At 42.0% G+C, this 27,308-nt stretch overlaps 1 protein-coding gene across 2 annotated transcripts in view; it reads right to left on the bottom strand.

Moving 5' to 3' along the window:
• Nucleotides 1-27,308, bottom strand: part of GLRA1 (glycine receptor alpha 1) — a 120,330-nt gene that overhangs the window by 59,644 nt on the left and 33,378 nt on the right. For both annotated transcript variants that reach the window (XM_060238315.1, XM_060238314.1), the window contains exons 2-3: nucleotides 21,937-22,067; nucleotides 38-105 (exon numbers count right to left, since the gene is read on the bottom strand). In XM_060238315.1, coding sequence (XP_060094298.1) covers nucleotides 38-105; nucleotides 21,937-22,067 — 199 coding nt within the window. The remainder of the gene's footprint in view (nucleotides 1-37; nucleotides 106-21,936; nucleotides 22,068-27,308) is intronic.

Below are 27,308 nucleotides of genomic sequence, written 5' to 3'. Positions count from 1 at the left end.
ATAATAAAGCTAAATATATATATATATATAAACTCACCATAGTAGTTTCTGCAATAGACCCAAAACTGTTGATGAAAATGTTGCAGCTAACATTCACAGGAGGACCTGCAAAGCAAATATAAATTGGTCAGGGATTTCCTGAGCATTCACTAACAGACATAGTTCAACATTACTGTATTAAGTATGCCTTATTGTGCATCACTGAAATGCTTCCTGTATGGATTCCTTTAAAAATGGGGCATATATTGGCTACCATGAACCACTGAGGGTTACCAGGATGGAACCAAGATGTATGTACTCCATTTTTACATCCTCTGATATAATATGGGATTAAATAACCACAGCTTCTCTCATTCATTCTTCCCCTGGTCCTGTTATTTGCCCTCTGTGCAATCTACTGCATCCTGTGTTATTCAATTTTTTAAAAAAGAAAAATGCAGGAATTACCTGTAAATAAGCTTATGTGCCAACAAACTAAAGTTGGATGGGGAGGTGAGACTGGGAGATATGAGCATTGTACTTGGCCGATACACTGCATATATTAAGATCATTGACCATCTGCTGCTGCAGCCCCACATTGTCCCAATGTAGTCTGCAGAGAAAACATCCAGGAACTACAGTTACAGGTAAGTGCAACCCTGCTATATTTTCATTGGATTAAATCAAGAGTAGACAGCCTTTTTTACTTCTGTGTGAAGATGCTCATATACTGTCAGACAAAATCGTAGGGAGGAAATGATGAGGGTTGTATTTGGCTGGACATTTGGGGGCAAGATGAGCCCCAGCAATGTTGCCAGCACTGTTTGCCTCAATTCTTTGGTCAGAAAACTGGTCCTGAGCAAAATGGCCTGTTGTGTTGTTGTTTGACATAAGTGGCAGGTTGCTTTCACCCCCATTATAGTTGAAGGAGCTGGGGACAGAACCAAGGAAGAAATGGGTGGAAGATACCATAGTTGCCTACAGCATACATTTCCAAGTTGTAACTGGGCTACCCTGGTTAATTTCTATAGCACTAAGGGCTGAAATGAAATTTTTGGAAAATTTTAAAAATACATCAACATTTAATGCTGTGGTCAGATTTGTCCTCAAAAGCTAACACTATGATATGGAAACGTTTAGAATCCTTTTGATTGTATGATTGCTGCCATCCGTTTATGGTTTTATTCCCCGTCCTCAATTAGTTTCCTGTCTGACTCCTATTTCTGATTTATCTGTTTGAGAAATATGTCTTCTAGGCAGTTACTTGTGCCTACCCATTTAAAATTCTGATCTAAGGATTACACAGCAAGATCCCAAGTTATTCTATTCTTCTTCACTGCTTATTTATAGGAAACTGCATGGGGGTCTCTGTCAGTATAAAATGTTAACTTCCTTGCCCCTTCCCATACTTGAAACTTCCAGTCAACATGTTTCATACTTCAAATTCTCCTTGAGGGCTTTAGCTACACATTTGCTCCGTCCTGGTTTGTATGATTCACATCATCATGCAGACCGGTTAGAATACAATCAACATGACCAAAATGATTTCATTTCATTAGCAATATAACATGCTAGTAAAAACTGGAAAGGTTGTAAAGAAATAAGTGTGTTGTACCTCTTATGGATTTGCACAGAAATCTAAAAACAAAGATTCTACACAGGCTTACCATTTGCCTGCTGGCACTTGGAATCCCTTGCCTTTGCCTTCAGTCACTCACCCTTGAGAATCTGATGAGTGGAATTAAAAATTGAGGGTGGATGATGTCAGTGGTGAGTCTCTAGGAACTTACCCTTGTCTCTGTAGTCCTGACAACAGAAATTAGTGGAAATTCACAGTGCATCAGCCAGAAGTGGTGTTAGTGAAATTCCATCTTCCTCAGGTGGTACCCCCCAAATGTCCCTGCAATTGCCAATGCAGGACAGGGAATCCAAATTTTAAGTGAAATTAGTACTGATCACTGTATTGTCTATTGTGCTGAAATGATTCTGTTTAGCAGACTTCTGGATCTTGTGCAAGATTTTCTTTGTAAAAATTTGATCATCTCATCATGAACTGCAGCATTCTTCAACAATAGAAATCAAAGAAGACCTTCAGCCCAAACCCTACCAGGTTAGAATTTATCAGCTAGCTTGAATATATTCATTTAGAACTCCACCAGGATGATTTCTTTTCCCACTACAAGTGTTAAATTATCTTTATTCTCACCAATGACTTTTGTTGTGAATGATCACTGACCATATCTCATGGGGGAGGGATGGTGGCTCAGTGGTAGAGCATCTGCTTGGGAAGCAGAAGGTCCCAGATTCAATCCCTGGCATCTCCGAAAAAGGGTCCAGGCAAATAGGTGCGAAAAACCTCAGCTTGAGACCCTGGAGAGCTGCTGCCAGTCTGAGAAGACAATACTGACTTTGATGGACCAAGGGTCTGATTCAGTATAAGGCAGCTTCATATGTTCATAAATACATCTGAACTTTGCCTAGAAATGAAACAGGCAAGAATTCCTAACGGACAAAGCAAATCCAGAATTTATCGCAACATGGCTTTCCCTTTAAAACATAAATGTGAGCAGATGCACTATAACACACATGATGTAAACATCTGTTATTTGAAGTTATTAAAAGAGTTTGATAAATGCCATTTAAGCTGTTTAATTAGCAGACATAGTTAAGCACTATTAAAATTATTAGATATTATCTTTTTCCTAAGTTTCTATTGTAATCTTATGTTGTGGTACAAACATCATTCAAAATTTAAAGTAAAACTTTATAAAATCACGGGGAGCCTTTATGTTTTCAGGTGAAGAGATACCAAATACTAATCTCTAGAAACAGAGTAGACATACTCTATGTACTGTGGCACAGTATCTGTGTGTGCACCTGGAAGGGACTGCTGCCTGTCTGAGTGATACTACAAGAGCTTAGAATGTAGTTTAACACAATACTTGGCTGGGATGTTATTGCCATCTCTTTCTAGTAAATATGTGTGTGCAGAGCTCAATGGACTCAAAGGTTTAGACTGGACATTCAGCTAACAGTCCAGTGCAGAGGAAAGGGGTGTGCTGCCTACTTTCCTCACCCATTTTTATTGTCTTTTGAGGACTAAATCTTATTAGATAGCAGGAAGGAATAAACTGGGTATGGTTCCTTGAATTTATACCACCTGCAGATTTTCTAAACAGAAGTTTAGAAATCACTTTGAACAGGAGTGACAGAAAGCCTAGACTGTTCCTTGTCAAAAAATGAGTGACAAAGGGCATCCTATCCAGGAGCTGCAGGGGAGGCTTTTAAGTGGAGTGTGAGGATTAGCACCAGAGACCTGAATTTTTAGCAGCATGCACTGAAGTGATCTGAAAGGCACCATCTGGAGGGTTGCTCCATTTCACCTTTGTCTTAATACCTGTTATTACTTACAGTTCTACCTTGGAGAGATTACAGGATTAAACACCCCAGAAAACCTGTTCCAAATAGAAATAAGTCTTTGTGAATGGCAATAGCAGACTGTGAAATTCAGTCAGGATAATATATCAATCTATATTCAGGGCTAGGATCTGGCTGACTAAACACAAAGGGGAAGAGGCCGAAGAGAGCTTCATCCAGCTTCAGAGGTCTTGCCACAAAACAGCTGTAGCTGGTTGTCTAGACTCAGTGAACCTAGGATTCCTTTTACAGAACTGCAAGACTGGTTCACACATGCATGCTCATAATCGAATCTCTTTACACTTGGCTGATGCATATTTAGGTCTGCTTTATAAGTTCAGCATCACTTACATGACCACCTGTGAAAATGCTTGGTGCTTCCTGGAGGTACAGAAGATCTCTTGCCAGGGACTCAAGTTTTAGATATAGCTTCTTATGAGCAAAAATAGATGCAACATTTGAAGTTTTATGATCAGATCGTCTGTGTTTTCAAAAACCAACAGCTTCCATGCACTTTTCCAATTTTACTTTCAAACACTTTATCTGATTAAAACCAACTTCCCTGCACTGTTCCTCCTCCTGAAAACAAATAAGGGGTATGTTTGTTTGAATTAGGGTTGCCAAGTCCCCTGTGGCCTTCCATAGAGTTTTACCTCCAAAATTACTACAGCTTCCGGGAAAACCAGAGTTTCCCCGGAAACGCCTAGAGTAGCCGGCATGTGGCGTCGCCCGCACAATGATGTCACTTGAGGGTGATGTCATTGCGCCGGCAACATGGGGGATGTTCCTCCTCCTGCCGGCCCAATGTGGGCCAGGAGGTTGAGACCTCCAGGGCAAGAGAACCCCCACCTGGCCTGGGGGCTTGGCAGCCCTAGCTTGAATATCATAATATGACTTGGGAATTCTAGGTTCAAATGTCCATTTGGCTATAAAACTAATTGGGTGAACTTGAGCCAGTCACTCTCTATACCTAACCTACCTCACAGGGGTGTTGTAGGTATAAATACATATTGCCCTAAAAAAAAAGAGTGGAATAAACATGTAAAAAAAGACAACTAGGTTAAACCTTTTATCTCCCTTTTTTTGGTAGGCCCCAGCCAAATTGAGGACCTACATAATCTTTTTTTAAGTCTGGAAACAGCCATTAATGAATCTCCCAGGGCCATGTATGAGTCTCCCAGACCCTTAAGCACACTAATTTGGGAATAAATTCTACAGAAGTAAATAGGCCTACTTTCAGATAGATATTGTTAGCATGCTTCCCCATTTCACCAAATAGTGAGATGTTCTAGAGGCAGAGGAATATGATCTAATTTTCACTGGACAAGTGAGATTGCGGAAAATGTATGTTATCTTTTGCCAGTTACTAATAGGCATGCCATCATTCTGGTTTTATTTTGAACACAACACTTTTTGGATACGGAATCATGTTTTCTTTCTTTTAAAATTTCTCTTTAATTTTTTTGTCTCAAATGTTCTCTTTTCAACTAGCCTTTATGCTGTGCCAGTCCTGTCTCATTATGAAAAAATGTGCAATTAAACATAAGCATTTCCATGTATTAATGTATGTTAACGAATTGTTGCCACTTTGAGATCAGTTGTCAATGTCATTTCAGCTGCAGGCTGAAAGATTTGCTATATCTACTATCTTTCTTTAAAAGTGCTTGATGTTCTTTGAATGTGCAAAGAGAACTATTGCTTTTGTCTGGCAGTTCATATGCAGCAAATAAACTTCACCATGGTCTAATGCGTTTACTAAGAATAGCTATATTGAAAGCTATGGCCCCTGGCCACGCCAAGGCTACATTAGTTATGATAAAGGATGTTTTCTTGTCCTTTTGCACAATGCTGGTATAAATAATATGGTATGGATTCTGAGCTTCAATTTACAGGACCTGTAGTTTAAGTAAAGTCATAGATAGTCTGAGTGAACCAGTAAATTTAAGTCTGTGTTATCGACATTAGTTTGCACAGCCTGATGAGAGGAACAGCTCCCTATGCAGACGCAATCTCATCTATGACCCTGATACAGCTCCCTCCCTCAGCAAAGAAATGAAACTGCACCACCACAGCTATTGTGCAGGTAAGTAACTGTTCAACAGCCAATGCAAAGTAGTGAAATGACAGGGAAACAGATGAGTTGAAATGACAGGGAAACAGATGAGTTGTTTGGCTCACAAGTTGTGGTGGTTGTCAAACAAGGTGACGTTTGGCAAATGAACATGTTTGCTGCAAAATTTGCAGCATCTTTAATTTTTACCATCCTCACCAACTATGGTTCCCAGGATTCCAATGACTATGAAAAAAAACAGTATAAGTTTGCAGTACAGGCTGGTAAAGAGGCTGTTTGCAAAGTACTTTAAAATCACCACATGGAAACTTCATGTATATAACTAGTGAGGCTTCCTATCCTCCATCCGTGAAACCCAACACTTTAAACAGCTTCATGGCAGAAAAAAAATTGACAAAGTTTTCCCCATCGTGGAGCTTATGTCAGGAGAAAAATAGCCATTTCAAAACTTAGCTGGATTATGGTCTTATTAGTATTAGTGTGATCTATGAGCATATCACCTAACAGTGATTGCTGGGGGTAGGAAAATGTGGCATAGTGTGCATCAATGATTTTTACTATAAGAATCAGTGGATTAATAAGCATCCAAGATGATCCCCAGTAAAATACAATCTTATTCGCTGGCTCTTCTAGTAAAATGACAGAAAAGCCATCATTCTAGAAACTTTCATTTTCTTCCATGTTATTGTATTTGCAACATTTGTATTAGGTGCACTCACTTGGTATTCCTTAATGGTGTTCTGCATTTTTAAATTTAGACCAATTTCCCACTCACCCTACGCCGCTCTGACGTTCCTCTTTTCAGTGTGGCATCCTTCCAATTTCCCACTATCTGCCTCGGGGCTTCAGCCTGCGTTGCCGTTTTTGTGCGGCAAAGAGAACCTGGTTTTTAGTGGTTTCTCTTTGCTGCATGAAAACGATGACGCAGGCTGAAGCCCTGGGGCAGATAATGGGAAATCGAAAGGATGCCATGCTGAAAAGAGGAATATCAAAGCGGCGTAGGGTGAGTGCGAAATTGGTCTAAGAGTCCCAACCTGAGAGTCTGCAAACATAATGAACCAGCATTTGCACTTAAAAAAACTTGGTTCTTCACAATCTTTTGGATCTTATCAATTGTCCACTACTTCTCCTACTAAGTGGTTCCTTGTCTAAAAAATACATTTGACATACAGTTCTTCTCTGTATCAGTAAACATTACATTCTGTGAGCATACAACTGGCAATGGGGAGAAGGGGACGTGAAGGATAGATCAGACATTCATTTTATGCAAACAATGGGTTGGAGCCAGACTACAATTTCCACTGATAGAAGGCACTTCTGTCTGCAGAACAGAACTTTCCTGCCTCTTCCTCCCTGATCTCTTTGACATGCTGCTCCTAAGGAACAGTGAACCCCCAGGAATGACATGAGGGGCAAACCAGGTGTCTGCAGACAAAAGAGGGATTTGGCAGAGATTATTTAGTCTGGACTATAGACTCGACAAAATGAAATTAACTGAAGTTGTATCTCTTCACATGTACTGGCTCTCCTTCTGGACTATTGGTTGTCCTGGTATGTCTCCATGACAGACTTGCAAATACGGAGAAAACTGCAGAATGGGAATCAATCTGAAGGCAATTCTACTTATTGCACTTTGCTTTTGTGCTGCATAGCAATGCACACCTTTGTGCCACAAGTGCAGTGGACCATGGGCATGATCATTCCCAGCTTTCATCCCTAGCACTGGGGAGCTGCTAGGGAGCTGCTAGTTGCCCCATACTTATACATGTTGATTGTCTACATGCATCGTAAAGTACCACAGGTAGGATTGCTAGCTAGCTTAGAGAAAATTGTCCTGCCCTTTTGATAGTTACTTAATATGATGTTATTTTCCATACTATGTAATGAAAAGTTTCAGCTGCTCATTTCCACAGGTTAAGCATTTATAAAACTATCAGGAGAGCTTTCTTCAGCTCTAAACAATCCTAGGTACAGGTAACTTTCCAAGTATGGAAAATAACAATTTATCTGGGATGTTTCAGGTTGCGAAAATGACACGAGGAAGTCCCCTCTATTTGCACACCACCTGCTCTATTCAAATTGATCCCCAAAAGCCTGAGAGTCTAAGCTTCAACCCAGAACTTTCAGCATATGTGTGCTTGACATGACTTGGGACAAAGCCAGAGATGGACCTGGGAACAGTGTATTGTGTAGTTCGGACTGCTAGCCTGATGGACAGTTGCTGTGAGCTCTAATGCTTGCACAACATTTTGTGTCATTTTGGTTAGCCCTGATAAAAACTATTAAGTTTCTTTTTCTGGGTTTTGTACCATCCAATACAGGTGTATGCAACTTTATCCTCAGAACAGAGTGTTGTAATGTGCAAATCTTGGCATGAGCAAAGGGCCAGGTAAAAAATATGTTTACCACAGTCTTTCCCTAACTTTTTGGTGAAAGTTAACAGCAAGAGAGCCAATGCAATTGCAAGGTAACACTACAATTACCATGCTTGATTTGTATGATTAGCAAGGTCTGCATAACATGCAAATTAGGCCACCCAAATTTGGAGATCTCAGACTATGACAAGCCTAATTTCATCTAATTCCGATGAAAAACTTGTTGCAAGGATAAAATACTGCCCTGAACCCTTTAGGAAAGTACAAATGTGATATGATAATGTGGCCATATACTCTTTTAAAATAAATATTTGCTTACATAAGAGTACAGGAAAAAAATCATGGACATTGTGTGGCTTTTCTGGAAATGTTTCCCTCTACATCTTGCTTATAATTTTTGCTAACAGAAACAAAGAAAGAAGCTGACTCTGTCCTGTGCAGCCACAGTATTATTTTTTATCTTTAGATCTGAACCATTAAAATGCCTTTGTGACTTATTGCTGGTTCATTTAAATGACGTGTTCAGAGAGCCACAACCCGGAGCTCTACAAAGCTGCTGCTGTGACTTTCATATAAATTGGATACTGATTTATGTGTGACGGAGTAAGCCAGTATACTGCCCCCCATGGGGGAAGAGCAGTTCATTGAAATAAATCTGAAATTAAATTATCTTGAATAAAATTACAATACAACTGCCTTCAGCAGAAGGGTAATGTATATATTTCATTAAATATTAAAGTTTAATTTCTTTTGTGTATACGTGCATGCTGTGATAGGAAGAAGTTCCTGGGGTGCATTTCATTTAACCCTCTGTTGCTGTGTCTCCCAGTATCTCAGGCCTCTTCTTTAGCTGGGCTTCTGGAAGAAATTTGTAACATCATAGCTGTAGTTATTTATGCTGGAGACCAAACTTTCATCTGGGAGATGTGAGTTTAAATCCTAGCTGAACTACCAACTCAGTAAGTGGCCTTGGGCAAAGCATGGTCTATCAATATCAGTCCCCCCCCCCCTTCTATTAAATCATCGGAGTAAAATACATATATATAAAAATTATTTTTAATATCACACACAAAAATATTCTGCAGTGTGGCTCCTACCATTTCTGTCAGATAATGTTCTTGATGATTTCCTTTTAACAATATCATATGTAGAGGCTCAGAGTGGTATAGTGTTGCTGTGTACTGCTGAACAAGTCTCTGGGAGATCCAGGTTTGAATTCCCACTCATGCCATGGAAGCTGACTATGTGGTCTTGGGCCAGTCACAATTTTCAGCCCAACCTGCTTCACAGGGTCATTGTGAGGATAAAATGGAGGAGAGGAGACTGATGTAAGCCACTTTGAGTCCCCATTGGGAGAAAGGCAGAGTATAAATGACATAAATAAATATTACATGTTTAGACAGAAAGTTTAGATGTGCTTTCTTGGTAGCTTTCTCATAGTAATGGAAATCTTTTCTGCTGGATGTTACTTTTATATGGTATAAAATGGTTGCTATCTTGATGGTCCTTTGCCTCACAATGACTTTGCAAGGCCAGCCACTATTATGTCTCTTTTGCAGACATAAATTCAAATCAAAAGCGGGTGGGAAAGGTGTTTGTTCCAGGCATAAATCCTGTGCATCCTCCAGATCAGTTCATCATCATTCTCTTTTAGCTGCCTCTTAATCTCAGGTAAGGACCCCAAACAGCCCTGATTGAGCCAAGCTTGTCAGGGCTTGGGAGCTAAGCAGCGTTGGCCATGGTTCTCTCTCTCTCTCTCGGCTCGGCTTCGCGAACGAAGATTTAAGAAGGGTGCAATAGTCCACGTTTGCTGCAGGCTTGCTGGTGGCTGACAAGACCAATGTGGGACAGGCAGGTCCGGCCACAGCGGCTGCAGGGAAAAGTCTGATTTAGGGTTGGTCCTGTAGCAGTGCGATTCTTCCTCAATCTCCTTTTGTCCTCAAGACCAGCTATGCGTGCATTCTCAAAGGAAGAGACAGCCTGGTTAGTGCTTGGATGAAAGATCACCAAGGGAGACTGGGGTTGTTCTGCGGAGGAAGGCAATGGCAAACCACTTCTGCTCATCTTGCCCGGAACGCCCCATGGATGGGGTTGCTGTGAGTTGGTTCTGACTCAACAGCACCTTCTTTTTCAACATCAGACAAAATTTTGAAACAGCCTTCAGATCTGTTTATCAGGTTTCTTACATTTTTTAGTTTAGGAAAGCCTGCAAAATTTGACTGTTCCAGATCACATATGAATGACAGTGATTATTGGTCTTTGAATTTAGAAATGACACAGATTTTGACTTCTGTTGTTGCAGGTGAAATTATTGCAATATTATTTATGGTAAGGCTGCATGCTTAGTGTTTTGCATTATTAACAACAGCATTCTAACTGCATGACAAAGTGGTTGCTTGTAGTTTCCAAATGCACAGTTAAGTCCAGTTATTTGTTAATATTCATTCACAGGCACAAGAACAGAGAATCTGGGATAGCAAAAAGATGGTAACAGTGGGCATAAGTAATGACTGGAAACTGCCAATGATGACCAGCTCCTCATGGTTCCAAGAGCCATAGTAAGTTTTTAAGCAGTTTACAGTTTATTTCCGGTTTACCTGAATTCACCCAACCTAATTACACCTCTGAAGCAGACTCCCAAATCCAATTTCATTGAGGTATATTGGCTTTCTTGAAGTTTGTCTTGGAACATTTCCAAAACCTGCGCATCTATAGCTTTCTGGGAGGGGGGAGGGGAGGGGAATGGCCTGCTTATGTAAGCAGGTTTACAGGGCAGTCCTAAACTCAGTTATACCCTTTTAAATCCACTGAAGTCTATAGGTTTCTTGAAATAAGAAACGTGTGAGGATTGCACTATTAATCTGGTTGGCTGGGGATAAAGTTTCTGTTGTAGTTCCAGCTAGTGAATTGGATTTTTAATTCAATTTTAATAGGATATATATTTATGTTACTTGCTCCGTTTCTCTGAGAAGGGGGAATTAACAATTTCAACTGAACAAATAGTCCTCTGAGTATTTGCAACTGGTCTTCAGGAGCAGTTGAAGTAGTTAATAAATCCTTGGAATTCTGTGTTTAGCATAGTTGATTAGCTGTTCCTCAGAGCATTGAGGGCCACACATTATAGATTTACTCCACAAGTACTCAGTTTATTGATATGTATTGTCATTAGTTTCCAAGGAACTATTATTGATTTTGAAAGAAATGGAAGAATGCACTGAAGTTATTGGCCCAGTCTCTGTTGTGGAAAGACTGTAGCCCAGTTCACAAACAGTGAACAAATGTACAATGTACCCTTGATTTTGTGTTGATAAGTGTGCTGTGTAATTCTTAGGTTCCATTCAATGCATGCACAGCTCAATGTATTATTTAGATCTCACATTCATCCGGTTGTTGGTTCTCAGTTTCATTTCTAAAGTGAACATGCACTGACTCTTCTTATAAACAGATCTATGCATGTACGTGTAGGATGTGCATACATTCACTGTAATAGTGAATAGTGCTATCATAGGGTTGCCAGTCTCCAGGTGGGGCCTGGAGATCTCTTGCTTTTACAACTGATCTCCAGCTGGCAGAGATCGGCTCCCCTGGAGAAAATGGCTACTTTGAAGGAAAGACTCTATGGCACTGTACCATACTGGGGTCCCTCTGCTCGCCAAAACCACCTTCTCCTGGATCCACCCCCAAAGTCTCCAGGTATTTTTCAACACAGACCTGGCAACCCTCGGCTATCCACATTGGTTCGCATTCTTAAAGCTCATTTATGGTAGTACAAAGAAGGCACAAGATGCCACTGTTCTATATTTAGCAACATGTAATATCTGTGAAAAGAAGTCTAGATGGTGCTTGCTGCCAGAGAAGACAGCCTATGCCAAGATGGCAGCATGTATGTGCCACTGCAGGCTATAGGTCACCATAAGCTACTTTAAATGTGGATTCATGTGTCAGATGCTACATCAGGTCTACTTAAGGCCTTTAGTGGATTTGACACTGTGTGAATTAGTTATACCAGCATGAAAAAGCCCAAATGATCATGAGAACCAGGTCTCATTGCACTGGTCAACATGAGTTACAGCATCAATGACAAATGTGCTCTTATTATACAAACTTTCATCTGGAAATGTTGTCAGGAACAAATTTCTGAATGGCTGGGGCCTTTGTTCTGTTTATGAAAATATAGTCTGGAAAAAAGGAAGCAAATGTTTCAACAAAAGTGTGTTTTCCTTCTCTTTAGTAAGCTGTGGTGAGGTGTATTGGATAGAGTGTCAGATGAGGAGTGAGAAGACCTGCATTCAGATCCCCACTTGGCTGTGAAATGCAATTGATTGACTTTGAGCCAACCACTCTCTCTCAGCTTAACCCACCTCACAAGGTCATTATGAGTATACAATGGAGGATGCCATATAAACTGCCTTACGCTCCTTGAGAGAAGGGCAGGGGGAAAATGAGACAGATAGCTATTTTCATTCAAGAAGAAGAAGAAGAAGAAGAAGAAGAACAAGAAGACTGGTCAAGGCCTGCATTTGAACCACACTGGGAGATATAATCAACCTACCCCTATCATCAGGGACCTTCCTGGCTGCTCTAAAGGAGACAGTGGTGCTCTTGAAGCCATCATTGGACCCTGTGGTCCTTGCTAACTATTTCTCAGTTTCAAACTTACCATTCCTGGGCAAGATGGTTAAGAGAGTGGCAGCAGAGCAACTCTAGGTTTTCTTGGATGCTGCTGCTATCCTGGACCCACTTCAGTCTAGCATTTGCTCTGGCTCTGGGACAGAGACTGTGCTGGTCGCCCTCAGAGATGACCTCCAGAGACATCAAGATTGAGGTGGGTTACTGTTGTTTCTTGATCTAACAGCAGCATTCAACACAGTTGATTGTGATCTTTTGACCCACTGCCTCACCAATGTTGGGGTAAAGGGGACTGCCTTGCAATGGCTCCCCTCCATCCTTTATGGTTGGGGGCAGAGGGTGGCTCCATCTGCTGATGGATCGACAGCTGGACTCTGCCCCAGAGGTATTAGCCAGGGCATAACTGGCCTTGACAGGATGGCTTAAACATAGCCAACTGAAACTAAATCCAATGAAGATGGAGGTCCTGTACCTGAGTCATGGGGAACTGGGACTGGGAATCTGACTCCCAACCCTCAATGGGATGCCTTTGATGCTAGCACTGACGGTGAAGAGTCTAAGGGGTTATCTTGGACCTCTCTCTTTCTATGGAGGCTCATGTTGCCATTGTTGTTAGATCAGCTTTATATCATCTTCAACTGGTCAAGCAACTTTTTCCCGTGTAACCAAGAGGCCCTGTGTGTTCATACAGAGCACCCCAATAACTAGAGAGAGAAAGTGGGGCTCCTATTCCTGGAAACAAAATGGAGTCTGATCAGAAACAGGCCAAGAAAATATTCCATTCAAAATGGAGTAGACCCAACAGAGAGCTTGTTCTGATCTGCACCTAAAGGTACCCTCTGGATATGGCCCTCTCCCCCGCCCAAACAGAGTGCATAAAGACAAAGGGGACTTCTGGTAGGTATTATTCCTGACCTAATCCTCTGCCACTGATTAAATGGCCACCTCCATGGGACTTTGCATCAACTCAGCTTTTCTTTGTCTAATGCTAGGGTAATGTCTGATACCTAGACAAATTCTTTGTTCTCTATACTTGCCTCTCCCCAGGGGTATCTTTGCTAAACCGCCCAAACCATCAACTACATCCTGACCCATTGTAATCTAAGGACAGACATTACTAAAACAGCACTATCTATTGTTACCTGGAGATCCATTCAGGTGACCAGTGTCAGTTCTGCTCATTGGCTTGAGATGAGCACCCAATCAGGTACCCAGAAAAGACTCAATACTGCCCACACCAACAAGCCAGCCCCTTTTTGGGAGGACCTCTTCTTTTCCAAAATATTATAACATGAGAGAAAGCTTCATCTCTCTCTCTCTTCAAGCTGAGCACATGGACCCAGATTGGTGCACCCCCATTACTCTAAGTAAGGGGGCCCTCAGACATGGCACATAGCAGTGCATGTCTGCATCTTCTAATTGGAACTGAACCCTAAAGTCCATCAGGACCAGGTAGTATACCCTGTCTATGTTTTACCCTTGTGCTACCCCTCTATCAGTTTCATATATGTTTTCTTAGGTCTGTATGTGTGTTGTATGTATCCATTACCTTGTATGTGTTTCTATAGTTTCCTGTAATAAAAGCATAACTATTTTACTTAATTAGTGTCGTTTGTCAATTTAGTAAGTTTCTGGAAGTAGTATCCTGTATACATAGATTCTTGATCCCTCTGAGCCACAGCTGCCCACCTATTAATTCCCCAACCTTTTTTGAGGGCAATTTGGCTTATACCCTATCTTACTTCCCAGGATTTAACTACAGTGATCCATGCAATGGTCGCTTCCAGGCCAGATTATGGTAACTCACTGTATGTGGAGCCACCTTTGAACTTGACTTGGAAACTCCAGCTTGTGCAGAATGTGGTGGCATGAATACTGACAGCAATGCCTGTGTGGGCATGCATTCAGCTGATGCTCCATCAACTGCACTGGTTGCCTATAGAGTACCAGATACAGTTCAAGGTTTTAGTGCTGACTTTTAAAGCCCTGTGCAGCCAGGGACCTGCATATCTCAGGAAGTGACTCCCCCTATAAATACCTCACAGAGCTTTGTGCTCAATTGATCAACATCTTCTGGTTGTCCCTGGCCCAAAGGACATCTGATTAGCCTCAACTAGCCTGGTGGAACAAACTCCCAACTGAGATCAGGGCCCTGTAGAGCCTGTTTCAATTCTGCTGGGCCTGTAAAATGGAGCTGTTCCACCAGGCTTTCAGTTGAGGCGGTGGGTGTCCAAAATTTCCATTTGTGGCCTCCCCTGCTGATAACTATGGCCTTGCGGTTAGTGGCTTGATATTCAATCAACACCGCTCAGAAGGCTCCATCCGGGCATTGCTACCGAGGCAACTTTTACTCAGGTTTTCTGACACAAAATTTAAAACTTTGATTCTCTGAACTTTATATTGCCTGAATTTGATATTGTTTATTGTTACAATATTCCTTTTTTATTATTATTATTATTATTATTAGTATTTTTATTTTCTCCACAAAGCCAAATACACAAAAGAAATACAACCAAACAAACAAAAACAAAACCAAACAACATAACAACATAAATTAAGATGGAGAACGCAGCTTCCATACATAACTATTCAATAATGCACAACTGTATATCTTTTTCACAATTTTTTTAACCCTCTTCACTCAACGTACTACCTTACTAACCTTTTAATTGGCTTCATTCTCTAAAGAAATCTACATACCATTATTTACATTTGCATATCCAATCATAGGGCGGTGACCCATTCCATAGTTTATAGTAATTCTTTCTATTCACAATATATTTGGCCAAAAATCTATCACTCTCTCTCTCTCTTTCTTTCTTTTTTGGAGGATTGAGATCATTTGTATAAGCTAAAATTAATTTTGTCCTTCTCTTCCTCACCAGCCATAGAGTTTCTCTTAAGATCTTAATGTTTTGTTCAGTAATGATTGATCTGTTAAGACTTTCCAGCTTGCCTCCTTACCCATTTTTCTGTTAGAGGTACTATGAACTTCCCTCTGAGAAGAATACTTTCTATTATGGGCTGAATTACCCTTATATGAACCCTCTATTTCTTCCTCTATATCCAAGGGCTCCATTTCCATTACTACTGCCAATGCATCACTTGATATTTGTAATAAAATCTTCTTGTTTTTGTTCTAGAACCTCTTGAGGTCTCAATTTATAAATAACCTGTTCCATCTCAGATCTAACTAACCTTTCTTCTTCTATCTCTTGGGTTATCTTATCTACCTCCAATATTTGATTAGCAACCTTCATTTTAATATCAAGAGGTTTTAGAGACTGAGTTAAGCCCAAAATTTCTTCCTTAGTTCCTATTTATTGTTCCTGTAGGCCGTCCATTTTTTAGTTCAACCCACCCATCTGCTCTGCTAGATTCACCTGCATCTGATTCAGTACAGTCCTAAAATAGGTTTGCATATTGTTTTGTAGTTCTTTGATCGTGTCTTGAGATATTGTGGGCCCCCTTTGTTTTGCGGCACCTAGTGAGGCTGCTGACTTGACTAACATACTCATTTAAAATAATGATGGGACCTTTCACACCATTACCTTTCACACCTTTCTTTCCTTTTGATCACACATTCCTCCCTTCACACAATCTATACCCCTGCACACGCACACACAGTCACACCCTATCACTTCAGTCTCTCCAGCAAAGTCCTTTGTATTTTCTTCCCTTCTTCTTGTCTTCCTCTCTCCCCCTCTCTTATCTTCTTGTCTTCTCTTCTTCTTGTCTTCCTGTCTTCTAAACCCTTCTTCCCTTCCATTCCACCACTCTATGTCTCCTCTACATACAAAGGTACGTAGTCTCTGTTATTCTGTTCTGTACCTTTAAGGCTCTGTTGGTCTCTCTCGCTAGTTCTTGGCATTGTGCTTTACACACTGACACCTTGTTCAAAACAGCACAACAACAAGCAACAGCCACTTGCCGCTTGCTACAGCCAACTGTCTTTCCACTAAACTCCTGGTTAGCTTTTATTCCTCAAAGTCTATATGTGTGGCTCCTTCTTCTTCAACTGCTGCCTCTTCAATTCACCCGTCTTCGTTTAGAAGCTTTTGTTATGGACCACTCCGCCTCCCGTTCTCTCACCACACCTCATTCTTTGTCTCTCTTTCTGCCACTCCTTGTCCTCTTCCTCTCGCCACTTGCCACCTCTTTACTCCAAATTCTCTTTATCGGTTTGCCCCATTCTTGGCATCATATTTCTCTATTTCTTAGGGCTTTTCTCACCTTTTGTGCTACCATTCTTTGTTGCTTCATCCTCCCCTTTCACGGTAATGCAGCTAACTCGCTGTAATGGCGTCCGCCTCATCTCAAGCATCAGTGATTAGAAGTCATAGACAACTCACCAAGCACACCTCAGTTAAGTTTCTGCACTTCATTAAGCTCCCCTTACTTCAGAAGCCCGCACAACAGGGGTTTCCTCGGGTCTTCGGACATCGAAACCCCCCAAAATCATGTGGTTTGGCCCTTGTCTCTGCAGGAGCTCTGCAAAGCACATCAGCCCTCCATTGCATCGAAACCGTCTCTCCATTGTTACAATATTCCTGTGTGAGCTTGTAACCTTCCCAGAGCCTGCTTGTGGGGAGGGCAGGATATAAATAGAAGAAAATAAAGGAAGGAAGGAAAGAAGGAAGGAGGGAGGGAGGGAGGGAGGAAGAGGAGAAGAAGAAGACGAAGATGAAGAGTTGGTTTTATATCCTGCCGTTCACTACCCAAAGGAGTCTCGGAGTGGCTTACAATCACCTTCCCTTCCTGTCCCCACAACAGACACCCTGTGAGGTAGGTGGGATTGAGAGAGCTCTGAGAGAGTTGTGACTGACCCAAGGTCACCCAGCTGGCTGCATGCAGAGGCATGGGGAATTAAACCTGGTCCTCCAGATTAGAGTCCACTGCTCTTAACCCCTACACCAAACTGGGTCTCGTGATCACGTGATCTGTTTTCTACAACGTTCTACCTTGCTAGTTACCACCATTTCTGGGAGGAGAATATCTTGGCCATCTGTGTTGTAATAAATGATGGCAAAGTGAGAGTGGATTTTTGTCTTAACTGTATGATTTGATGCCATGTATTTCTTGCTTCAGACAAACATGTCAGGCTATAAATCCTAAAGAAATTGCAAAATCCTTTTCTCTGAAGGAAGTTCTACACAGGTGGGAGCAAACTTTCACTATACCTAATAAGATCAGGTTCTAGCTATAGTCCAAAGGGATTCTAGATTCCCATGATCAGGATCATAGCCAGGATTTTTTCTGGAGGGGGAATTGGGGTGCTGGGGCATTAATTAATTGAGTCTCAAGAGTAGGCAGATTGCTACCGTGGTGGGGCGCTGTAAAACTAAAAGAGGGCAGAGTCCCATTGTCCCCTCCCCTGCTATGGACCTGCCCAGGATACTAGTCCCATTATACTGTTTATTGGGTGTCACATCCTATTGATTTCATTGATGTATACCATGTATTATGTCTCGAGTCTCATCTGGAAAGGCAAACTATTCATAATTAAACGAATAGTAAATAAATAAAAGAATGAGAGTGTGAGTTGTAGGTAGATGAAAATGTGTCTATACATTCTTTGAGCACACTTAATGCCTGTGGGATGTGGGGAAGGAATCCTAGTCAGTCACAGCAACATCTTCTCTGCTCATAAACTGCAAAATAGCTCCAGGAAAGTCGGGAGGCTTCAACTCTGCTTCTGTCTGGGACATCTAACTTTGTTTGTCTTATTGGAAACTGAATGTTCAGAAGCTGGATGGCTCAAGGCTCATTATTGCAGATCTGCTACCTTTGGATGATGAGGAACGGTCATGAGAAAAATAGAAAATGTTCTTTCTGGTCAGGTTTCTAGGGGCATGATAAAACCCCCCAACAACCTCAAGTCCTAAATCTGTTTGTGTGAATCATTTTACACCTGATTGCACAGGGATCTTTTCAAGGGGCAGATTGACCTTGGCAACTGTCGCTATATCATAATGGCACAAGATCAGCTAGAATCAGCTTCCCCTATCAGATATAGTACTTAATCGGAATGGCTTTCATGCTGTGTACCAAGTGCTCACATACAAAATAGCTATTTTGGCCAGCCTTGCCTGGGTGATTGCCCTGGCCAAGCCCAAGGCTGATTAAGCAGCTGCTGCATGTTTATCAAGAGGCAGATTCTTTCATGTGACGAAATCAGTTCAGATGAGCAGTTGGGTCTCTTCCCTCTTTCTCCAGCACAACAAAAAACAAAGCTTCTGATTATAACTGCTGGGAAATGCTGATGTCACCTTGAGGTCTTCTGCAGCAAATGCATAAAATGCATATGCAACATCTTTGAGCAGCACATGTGTACATTTTCAAATTTATTATGTTATTTGTAGATCACCTTTTCCAATGAGACTCAAGGGGGCCATGGCATTAGTCAGGTTTCTTAGGTGCATGTACATCTGTAGAGCCACATGTATATACATATGTTACCTCACTGCCTGATGCCTTTGCTCAAGAAAGCACAGATGCAACTCTGGAATTTCTTGCACCCTTGTGTTGTGCTGTCAAAAGTGCATGCAATTGCATATTTGTGCATATTCATTCCATGCTGTACTTGCCTCCCCTCTCTTTTTCTTCCCTTGGTCAAAACTAATACAAATGCCAAATGAAGGGTTATGGAGCATTATGGTGGCATTTATTGATAGGCAATGTGTGTGTGTTAGTGGTACTGGGATGATAAAGCACAAGCCATGATGCTTTGGGTCATACTAGGATAAGTTTTGACTAAAGAATAAAAATCTAAGAACTGTCTGTTAAGTTTCCAGCTATCTGACTCCCAGTGAATGTTGATGAAATAAAAACATCTCGTTTGCATACTATTATAGAGATTAATAATAAAGAAGTAGAGAATGGATGGCTACACACAGGTGTGACACTAAATTAAGTGCCATAACAATGTGTTTATTGAAACATATAATCTCTTGCACAGAATTTAAAAATGTGTCTTGTTAATATTTGAATTGTATCCTCTGAAGTGTTCCCTGAGATCCCCAAAACACTGATACTGGAGACTGCAGGACCCATGTTGTCATGGGAGACACTGAGCCCCTGCCCGAGTGGGTAGCATTGCCAGACCCTGCAGCCGGCCCCTCTGATGCCTCAGAAAGTGACAGCTCACTGCTGCTGTTTGAGTCAGCATCCCCTGCACCTGGCCCAGCAGCTGACAAGGTGCAGGTGCAACCAGACTCACCTCCAGGGGTGGCTTGGCTGAGAGACTGACTCTGCCAGGATTTAGCAACCTGCAGCTGAGACACACACTTGTGGGGAAGGTGGACGCTGAGCTCTGAGTATTAACGGGAACTTTTCCACTTGCTAATTGAAGCAACGCAGGAGGCCCATATAGCCTGTGCTTGGGGCTGGGCTCTCCATGGAAGCACTAGTTGCATCCGTGACAACTTTGTGTCCACCCCAGCCCCTGTCTTTGGACTTCACCCCTGCTTGGTTTTCTCAGCTCCCAGACCTCCTGCTTCAGATGACCATGCTCTCAGACCCTTGAATCTTGGCTTCTTGACTTGGCTCTTGTTCTGACTCTCCTGGGTATGACCTTAGACTGTACCTGGATGCTGCTCTCTGACCACACCCAGCCCGTGGCACATGTGGCCAAAAAATCATATGGTCCATGAAGCTGAGTTAAATAACCTTTTCCTACCTCTTCCCTAGGTGGTACCTTCATTGGTATGTGATTTTTCACTAATGAAAGAGCAATGCCTGATCCATCCCCCCCTCCGCCCAACTCACATGACTGTTTGTTGATATATGGTTCCTGCAACCTCCAGCATCAGCTTTCTGGAATTCTTGAGGGATCGTTGCAGGAAGGAGGAAAGTTGGAAAGGTCTGCAAGTGCCATTGCACTTGTGCTTAATGAGATTCAGCCCTTAATTAACTTATTAGCAGACCCAAAAGGTAATGAAAACAAGATTGACATATAGCCAGCTGACAAATAGGCAAGTGTTTTTTCCCTTACAATATGCATTTGATCTGCAAAACCTGCCATTATCTAAAAGCATTTTGAATATGGAAAGATAAATTCACAGGTAGTAGGTATATCAATATTTGTTAGGTAGAATAGTCAGCATGTCGTTTGGCATGCTTAGTGACTACCTGGTATCTTAAATGGCTAGAAAGCTGAGAAGAAATGACAAGGAACAGAATACCATGTTCCCTAAATCGTTACAACATTGTGAATCATTTCCAAAGATTCTGCTGTTGAAGAAAAAATATAGTGCTGGATAGAATGGTTTTCTGCATCTGTTCTCCAAGCAAGATAATTCAGTGGAGGGTTTCATTAAATCAAATGTATCCAAACAATTTCTCAGAAGCAGCATCTACTCTCTCAGCATTTTGTTTTCTCAAGAATATCTTTTTTGTCCCTCTTCATCCCTCCCAAAGACAGGAATAAGGCCCACACAACTTTGCATCTTGTTTAAACTGAGCTGCAACACATACAAAGCATTTACACATGCTTAGATTGCATGCCAAGAGCCCCGTGGCGCAGAGTGGTAAAGCTGCAGTACTGCAGTCAGAGCCCTCTGCTCACGACCTGAGTTCGATCCCAGAGGAAGCTGGTTCAGGTAGCCGGCTCCAGGTTGACTCAGCCTTCCATCCTTCTGAGGTCGGTAAAAAGAGTACCCAGCTTGCTGGGGGTGGGGGTGGGTGGCAAGTGTAGATGACTGGGGAAGGCAATGGCAAACCACCCTGTAAAAAGTCTGCCATGAAAACGTGAAAGCATCATCACCCCAGAGTCAAAAATGACTGGTGCTTGCACAGGGGACTACCTTTGCCTTTACCTTTACCTAGACTGTATGCCAGAGATTCGTAGCCCTTGAGAATATCATGCTGGTGAGCTGATAACGCAAGCATAGCTGCTTTGTGTGGATAGCATCTCCATTTAAATGAGATGGTGGGTGAAGATCAAGTCATATAGTAAAGTCACTTTGCCTCAATCATGTCATATTTAAAACAAGACTTAGGCAGCAGAATGGAGTGGAATTGAGATAACAACATCCTGAGGAGGTAGAATTAACTGTGGGAGATCACATTTTAAAACCTTTCTCTTGCAAAAATGAAGCAAAACCTTCCTGTAAACAGGGCTAGAACCTTCCACTTTGATATGGTAATTTTCTAATATATATATATGGAGGAGTATTTTAAAAAGCTCTATGCTCTACTTGCAGATTGAACTGCTACAGTCTACTTTATCACCTCAGAACTCTATGGCCTACTTTGGCTACATGAATAGGCCTGGCACAAATGAGGTTCATTCATAGGAAACAATTATAGGAGGAACAGGGGAGAAATGGCAGCTTTCAAGTAGCAGGAAGCAATTCTTTTAGAATTCAAAACTCACAAACAGAATTTGATTAAAATCAGCCCAGTAAGCACATTCTACTCGAAAACAAAATGGTGGCAAAAGCCCCAGAGAGGGCAGCAGCATACCTTTAAAATTAGGCCTGATTCTGGCATCATATCCCGACGTCCTTCCCATCAGTTTATCCAGGAAATCTGAAGGGGACATGAGTTTAGGAGCGGATCGGGCTGCTGCTCCAGTTTCTTTGGAAGCGGCGAGGCTGAGCCAAAAAAGAAGAGAGCAAGCAGAGCTTTAATTAGTAGCCTTCCATCTCTCATTGAAATTGTGTCTTTTGCCCCATGTTGTGAGGGTCTGGGATCAGAATTCATTCCAGCAAGCACACTGTTCCCATTGTAAGCTGTGACAAATACCTCTGTGGATTCTTAATGAAGCTGGTCTCTGATAATTTGTTTGCTCAGCCCAAACATTCCTGAACACAGAATCCCAACTGCTACCCAAGATCAAGCAAGAAATCCGAGGAAGAAAATCCCTCTGCTAATTTAGGAACAGACCCAGAGGCTAACTTAAAATCAGAAATGTGAACTTTAGCATTGTACTTTAGTACAGAAATACACTTGAGAATTAGCCATGTTTTATTAAGGAGCATCAATTACCATGTAATTACATGGCAAATAGTGTAGAAGAGTTGGCAGTATGTTGACATTTTCATTTTTTTAAAGAGTGTGCATGGTGTGCGAGCTCCGTCAACTTCCATTTGTTTTAATAGATAGCACAAGTCTAAATTTCCTGCACAGTATGGTAAAACATCAAACATTTCTCACACCCACTTTAGCCCACACTTGTTACAAAAATTTGTCTGGCATGCTGGGATCTCAGCTCAAGACTCCTTAAGCATTCAGATCCTGTTTTTAGTCCAAATATACTATAAGCAACAGGGTCCTGTTTAATGTTGTCATTTGTCCTTCTAACCATTTCTAGGTTAAATGAAGTGTGTGCTGGACAATTAAAGATAGTCATGCCTATTGAGATCAATTGGTTGGATTCAGACTAAATGTTCCAGCAGCAGAATGGAACTTTCCTGCCTGCCTCCTCTCATTGCAGCTTACTGAACTCTACAAAATGCTACTCCTGAGGGACTCTGAGGAATTGTATAAGGAGGGCTGGCGGTGGAAAATCTTTAAGCAGCAGCTGGACAAACACTTGTCAAGGATGCTCTAAGCTGATCCTGCACTGAGCAGGGGGTTGGACTAAATGGCCTCTTCCAACTCTGTGATTCTATGAAAGGGTGATTGGTGAAAATTGTCATTTAATCTGGATCCAGTCCAATGGACATAAGTTGCTTGTGAATTAATGTTAACAGGATGTCATTGAGATGTGCTTTCTCTGGATTAGGGTCATAAGTGTTAGTCCAGCAGTTCTGATAAAACAAATGTCATTGACGTAAAAGGCACAAAAGTCCAGGCAATGGAACAAACCAAGAGGTGCTAAGAATGTAAATAGAGTTACATCCTCCTAAGCCCATTGATACAGAATGCTAAAATGGAATTGCAAATAGCAATCTGGGAATTTGTGAAGGGATGTTAAAGCTGCAATCCATACAACCTCACCTTGGAGTAGCCCAGCTGAAAAAAGTGGGCTTCCTTCTGAGTAAGCATGCATAAGATTGTACTTTGTGGAACCTTGTTGAACTAAACCTGTGCCATCATGTCACTGAATGAGGTTATTGTGAAGTTAAAATGAAGGAGAATCTCCCTTCCTGGAAGATGTAACTCTATGCCCCAAAACAAGTAAAATTTATCATCATAGTAGGCAAAGACAAATTTTGTAGGAATACACTGAAGGGATCTTGTGCTGGTTAGCTGCAAAATCATCTGCAGTTTTCACAATGATTTTGCAACTAACCAGCACAAGATCCCTTCAGTGTATTCCTGCAAAATTTGTCTTTGCCTACTATGATGATAAATTTTACTTATTTTGGGGCATCCATGTTTCCATTCTGGAAATCTCACTGGCAAATCTGGACCATGAAAAACAGCTTGTTGCTCAGTAATGCTTTATATTTCTAAACATGAAACATGAAAAATATAAACACTATTCAGTGTTAACTGACATAGGAATCTTGCAAGGAGAAATTAATGTGGAGTTGCTTGGCCAGTGGGACCCAAAAAGGAGAGTAAGTTTAGATGTAGATTTCACTTCAAAAAGTTTGAGTACTACTACTAACATTGCCAGATCTTACCTGGCTGCTGGCAGGGGATCTTTCTCATGTGCATGAAGCATGCCTGGCACAATGATATACCCTGGAAGTGACATCATCATGCCAGGAAGTTAGCAAGGGATGACCTGCTTAGCTTCTGAGATCTGACAAGATCAGACTAGCCTGGGCTATCCAGGTCAGGGCTATATTTTTATACTTCATACATTCAAGTTTGTTTGTTACTTACCTAACCAATGTCTTTGCTTTCTCCCTTCTAAGCAAATGTTTAATCAAGGGAGTATATTGTACTCCTTTGTATATTCATTGTATGTATTTTTGCTATAAGCCACCCTGAGCTCTGCTGCCAAGGAATACAACAAAATAATATTGCAAACCCTTTCCCTGTTTGATAAATAGCATCTCTCACCGATGCTATTTAATATCTATATGCGCCCCCTTGCCCAGATCGCCAGGAGGTATGGGCTTGGGTGTCACCAGTATGCGGATGACACCCAGCTCTATCTGTTAAAGGACGGCCGACATGACTGCGTCCCAAAGAATTTAGACCTGGCTCTGCAGGCTGTGGCAACCTGGTTAAGGCTGAGTGGGCTGAAATTGAATCCAGCGAAGACAGAAGTCCTTTGCCTGGGCCGGGGCGCTCTGGGGGGGGGGGGGAATACCTCTCCCAGTCTTTGACGGGGCGCCGCTGAAAGCGGCATGCCAGGTCAGGAGCCTGGGAGTTTTACTGGAGCCTTCACTATCAATGGAGGCCCAGATAGCAGCCACTGCCAAGTCAGCCTTTTTTCATCTGAGGCGGGCAAGGCAGTTGGCCCCCTTCCTAGAGCGTCAGGATCTGGCAACAGTGATTCATGCAACGGTCACCTCAAGACTGGATTACTGTAATGCCCTCTACATGGGGCTGCCTCTGTGCCGAACCCGGAAGCTGCAGCTGGTGCAGAACGCGGCTGCTAGACTGCTGTTGGGGCTCCCAAAGTGGGAGCACATACAGCTGGGGCTGCGTGAACTGCACTGGCTGCCAGTTATATACCGGATTCGTTACAAAGTGCTGGTTATTACCTTTAAAGCCCTATATGGCTGAGGACCTGCCTACCTTAGGGACCGTATTTCCCCATACGAACCCCAGAGAGCGCTGAGGTCAGCTGGGAAGAACTTGCTGACTATCCCTGGGCCGAGAGAGGTAAAGCTTCAGAGCACCCGTGATCGGGCTTTCTCTGTTATGGCTCCATGCCTATGGAACCAGCTTCCGGAGGAAATGCGGGCCCTGCGGGAATTTGAACAGTTCCGCAGGGCCTGCAAGACCACCCTTTTTCGATTGGCCTTCACCGACTAAGGGGGAAACTGCTAATGAAATTCACCATTTGTATATTAGCACCAGTATACTAATTTTATTGATTTTAGAGTTTTAGTAGAATTTTAATTAAAGTGTTAATTAGTTTGTTTAAATTTTGTAAAACTAATGTATTGATCTCTGTTGTTAGCCGCCCTGAGCCTGCTTCGGCGGGGAGGGCGGGATATAAATAAAATTGATATGATATGATATAAAGACTAATAGAATCACAGAGATGAAGGGGCCATACAGGCTATCTAGTCCAACCCCCCCCCCCCCGGTCAATACAGAATCAGCCTAGAGCATCCCTGACAAGTGTTTGTCCAGCTGCTGCTTAAAGACTGCCAGTGAGGGGGAGCTCACTGTGTATCGTCCACTAGGTAGCTGATTCTGCTGTTGAACAATTCTTACAATAAAAAAGTTTTTCCTAATATCCAGCTGGTACCTTCCAACCATTATTGTGAATCCTATCATCTGCTGCCTACGGGAACAGCTCCCTGCCCTCCTCTAAGTGACAGCCCTTCAAACACTTAAAAAAGAGCAATCATGTCCCCCCCCCCCTCTTCAAACCTTCTCATCTCCAGACTGAACATTCCCAGGTCCTTCAGCCTTTCCTCATAGGGTTTGGTCTTCAGGTCCCTGATCATTCTCATTGCTCTCCTCTGCAAATGCTGCATTCTGTCCACATCCTTCTTGAAGCGAGGCCTCCAGAACTACACACCATAATCTGTGGTCTGACCAATGCAGCATACAGTAGGACTATGACATCCTGCAGTTTATGTCTCTGTTGATACACTCCAATATCACCTTAGCCTTTTTTGTCACTGTATCATATTGTCTGCTCATATTTAACTTATGGTCTACCTGTACCCCAAGATCTTGTTCGCACACATTGCTACCCAGAAGTGTATCCCCCATCCAGTATGAGCATTGCTCATTGTTGTTACCCAGATGCAGAACTCAGCACTTAAATTGCATCGTTCACTTCTGCCCACTATTCCAGTGTGTTCAGATCTCATTTTATTCTATATCTTCTGGTGTGTTCACCGCTCCCCCCCCAATTTTGTGTCGTCTGCAAATTGAATGAGTAGCCCCTCCAACACCTTCATCTAGAACACTTATTAAAATATTGATAAGTACCAGGCCCAGAACCAAGCAAACATAATGTGTGAATATGAGTTGTAAATAACAGAATATGGATAACTAGTGAGCACAGAATCCACACAAAGCATACCCAGCGGGTAGGTGTAATTCTGCTGAACTCTATCTGTAATGACAGTCCCTTAACCTTCACAAGTAGTGTCTTTGACCTCCAGGCAGTTATTAATGGAATAATTTTCTGCAGATTATGTTGACTGCGCTGAATTCATTCTTCACCGCCTCCTTTAAATTTGTTTATGTTTTGTTTCAGCAGTAAATATGTTATTCTGACTACGGAAGGTAGAATTTATGATCAGGATTGTGTTTGCCTGCACTGCTCCTTCACAGAGTATGCCTCCAGCTAGGGATGAGTTCATTTACTGTTCATTTAAGGTAATACATATGTACATACATCTAGCCTGCATTCTACCAAGCACTGCTTCTTTCTGCAAATAGCATAAGAAATAGGTTTTGATGGACTTCACATATGAACCTCAAATCAGTGATCTCTTGTACACACAGCACTCTCCTGTTGGTAAAGGCTATCCTTTCCTATTCATTTCACCAGACGGGAAAGCCACCTCTCAAGGAGCTTCACCGTAAGCTCTTTCCTTCCTTGAAATGAAAAGTCATTAGAGGCATTGTGTGCACAATGGAGTAAACAAGAAGCTCAGGACTGGGGAAACGTTAACTAGAATAATAACTCTGAAATGTACCTCAAATATGGTTGCACAGTACATTTGGAATCAGAAGAAGTTTTGCATTCAAGACATTTATCAAGGTGAGTAACAAGTGTCCCAAATGGAGAACTGTTT

Source organism: Heteronotia binoei, chromosome 5, assembly GCF_032191835.1.
Source record: "Heteronotia binoei isolate CCM8104 ecotype False Entrance Well chromosome 5, APGP_CSIRO_Hbin_v1, whole genome shotgun sequence".
Classification (NCBI taxonomy): domain Eukaryota; kingdom Metazoa; phylum Chordata; class Lepidosauria; order Squamata; family Gekkonidae; genus Heteronotia; species Heteronotia binoei.
Note: the sequence above shows the minus strand (reverse complement) of the source record. Positions and strands in the feature narration are given on the sequence as shown.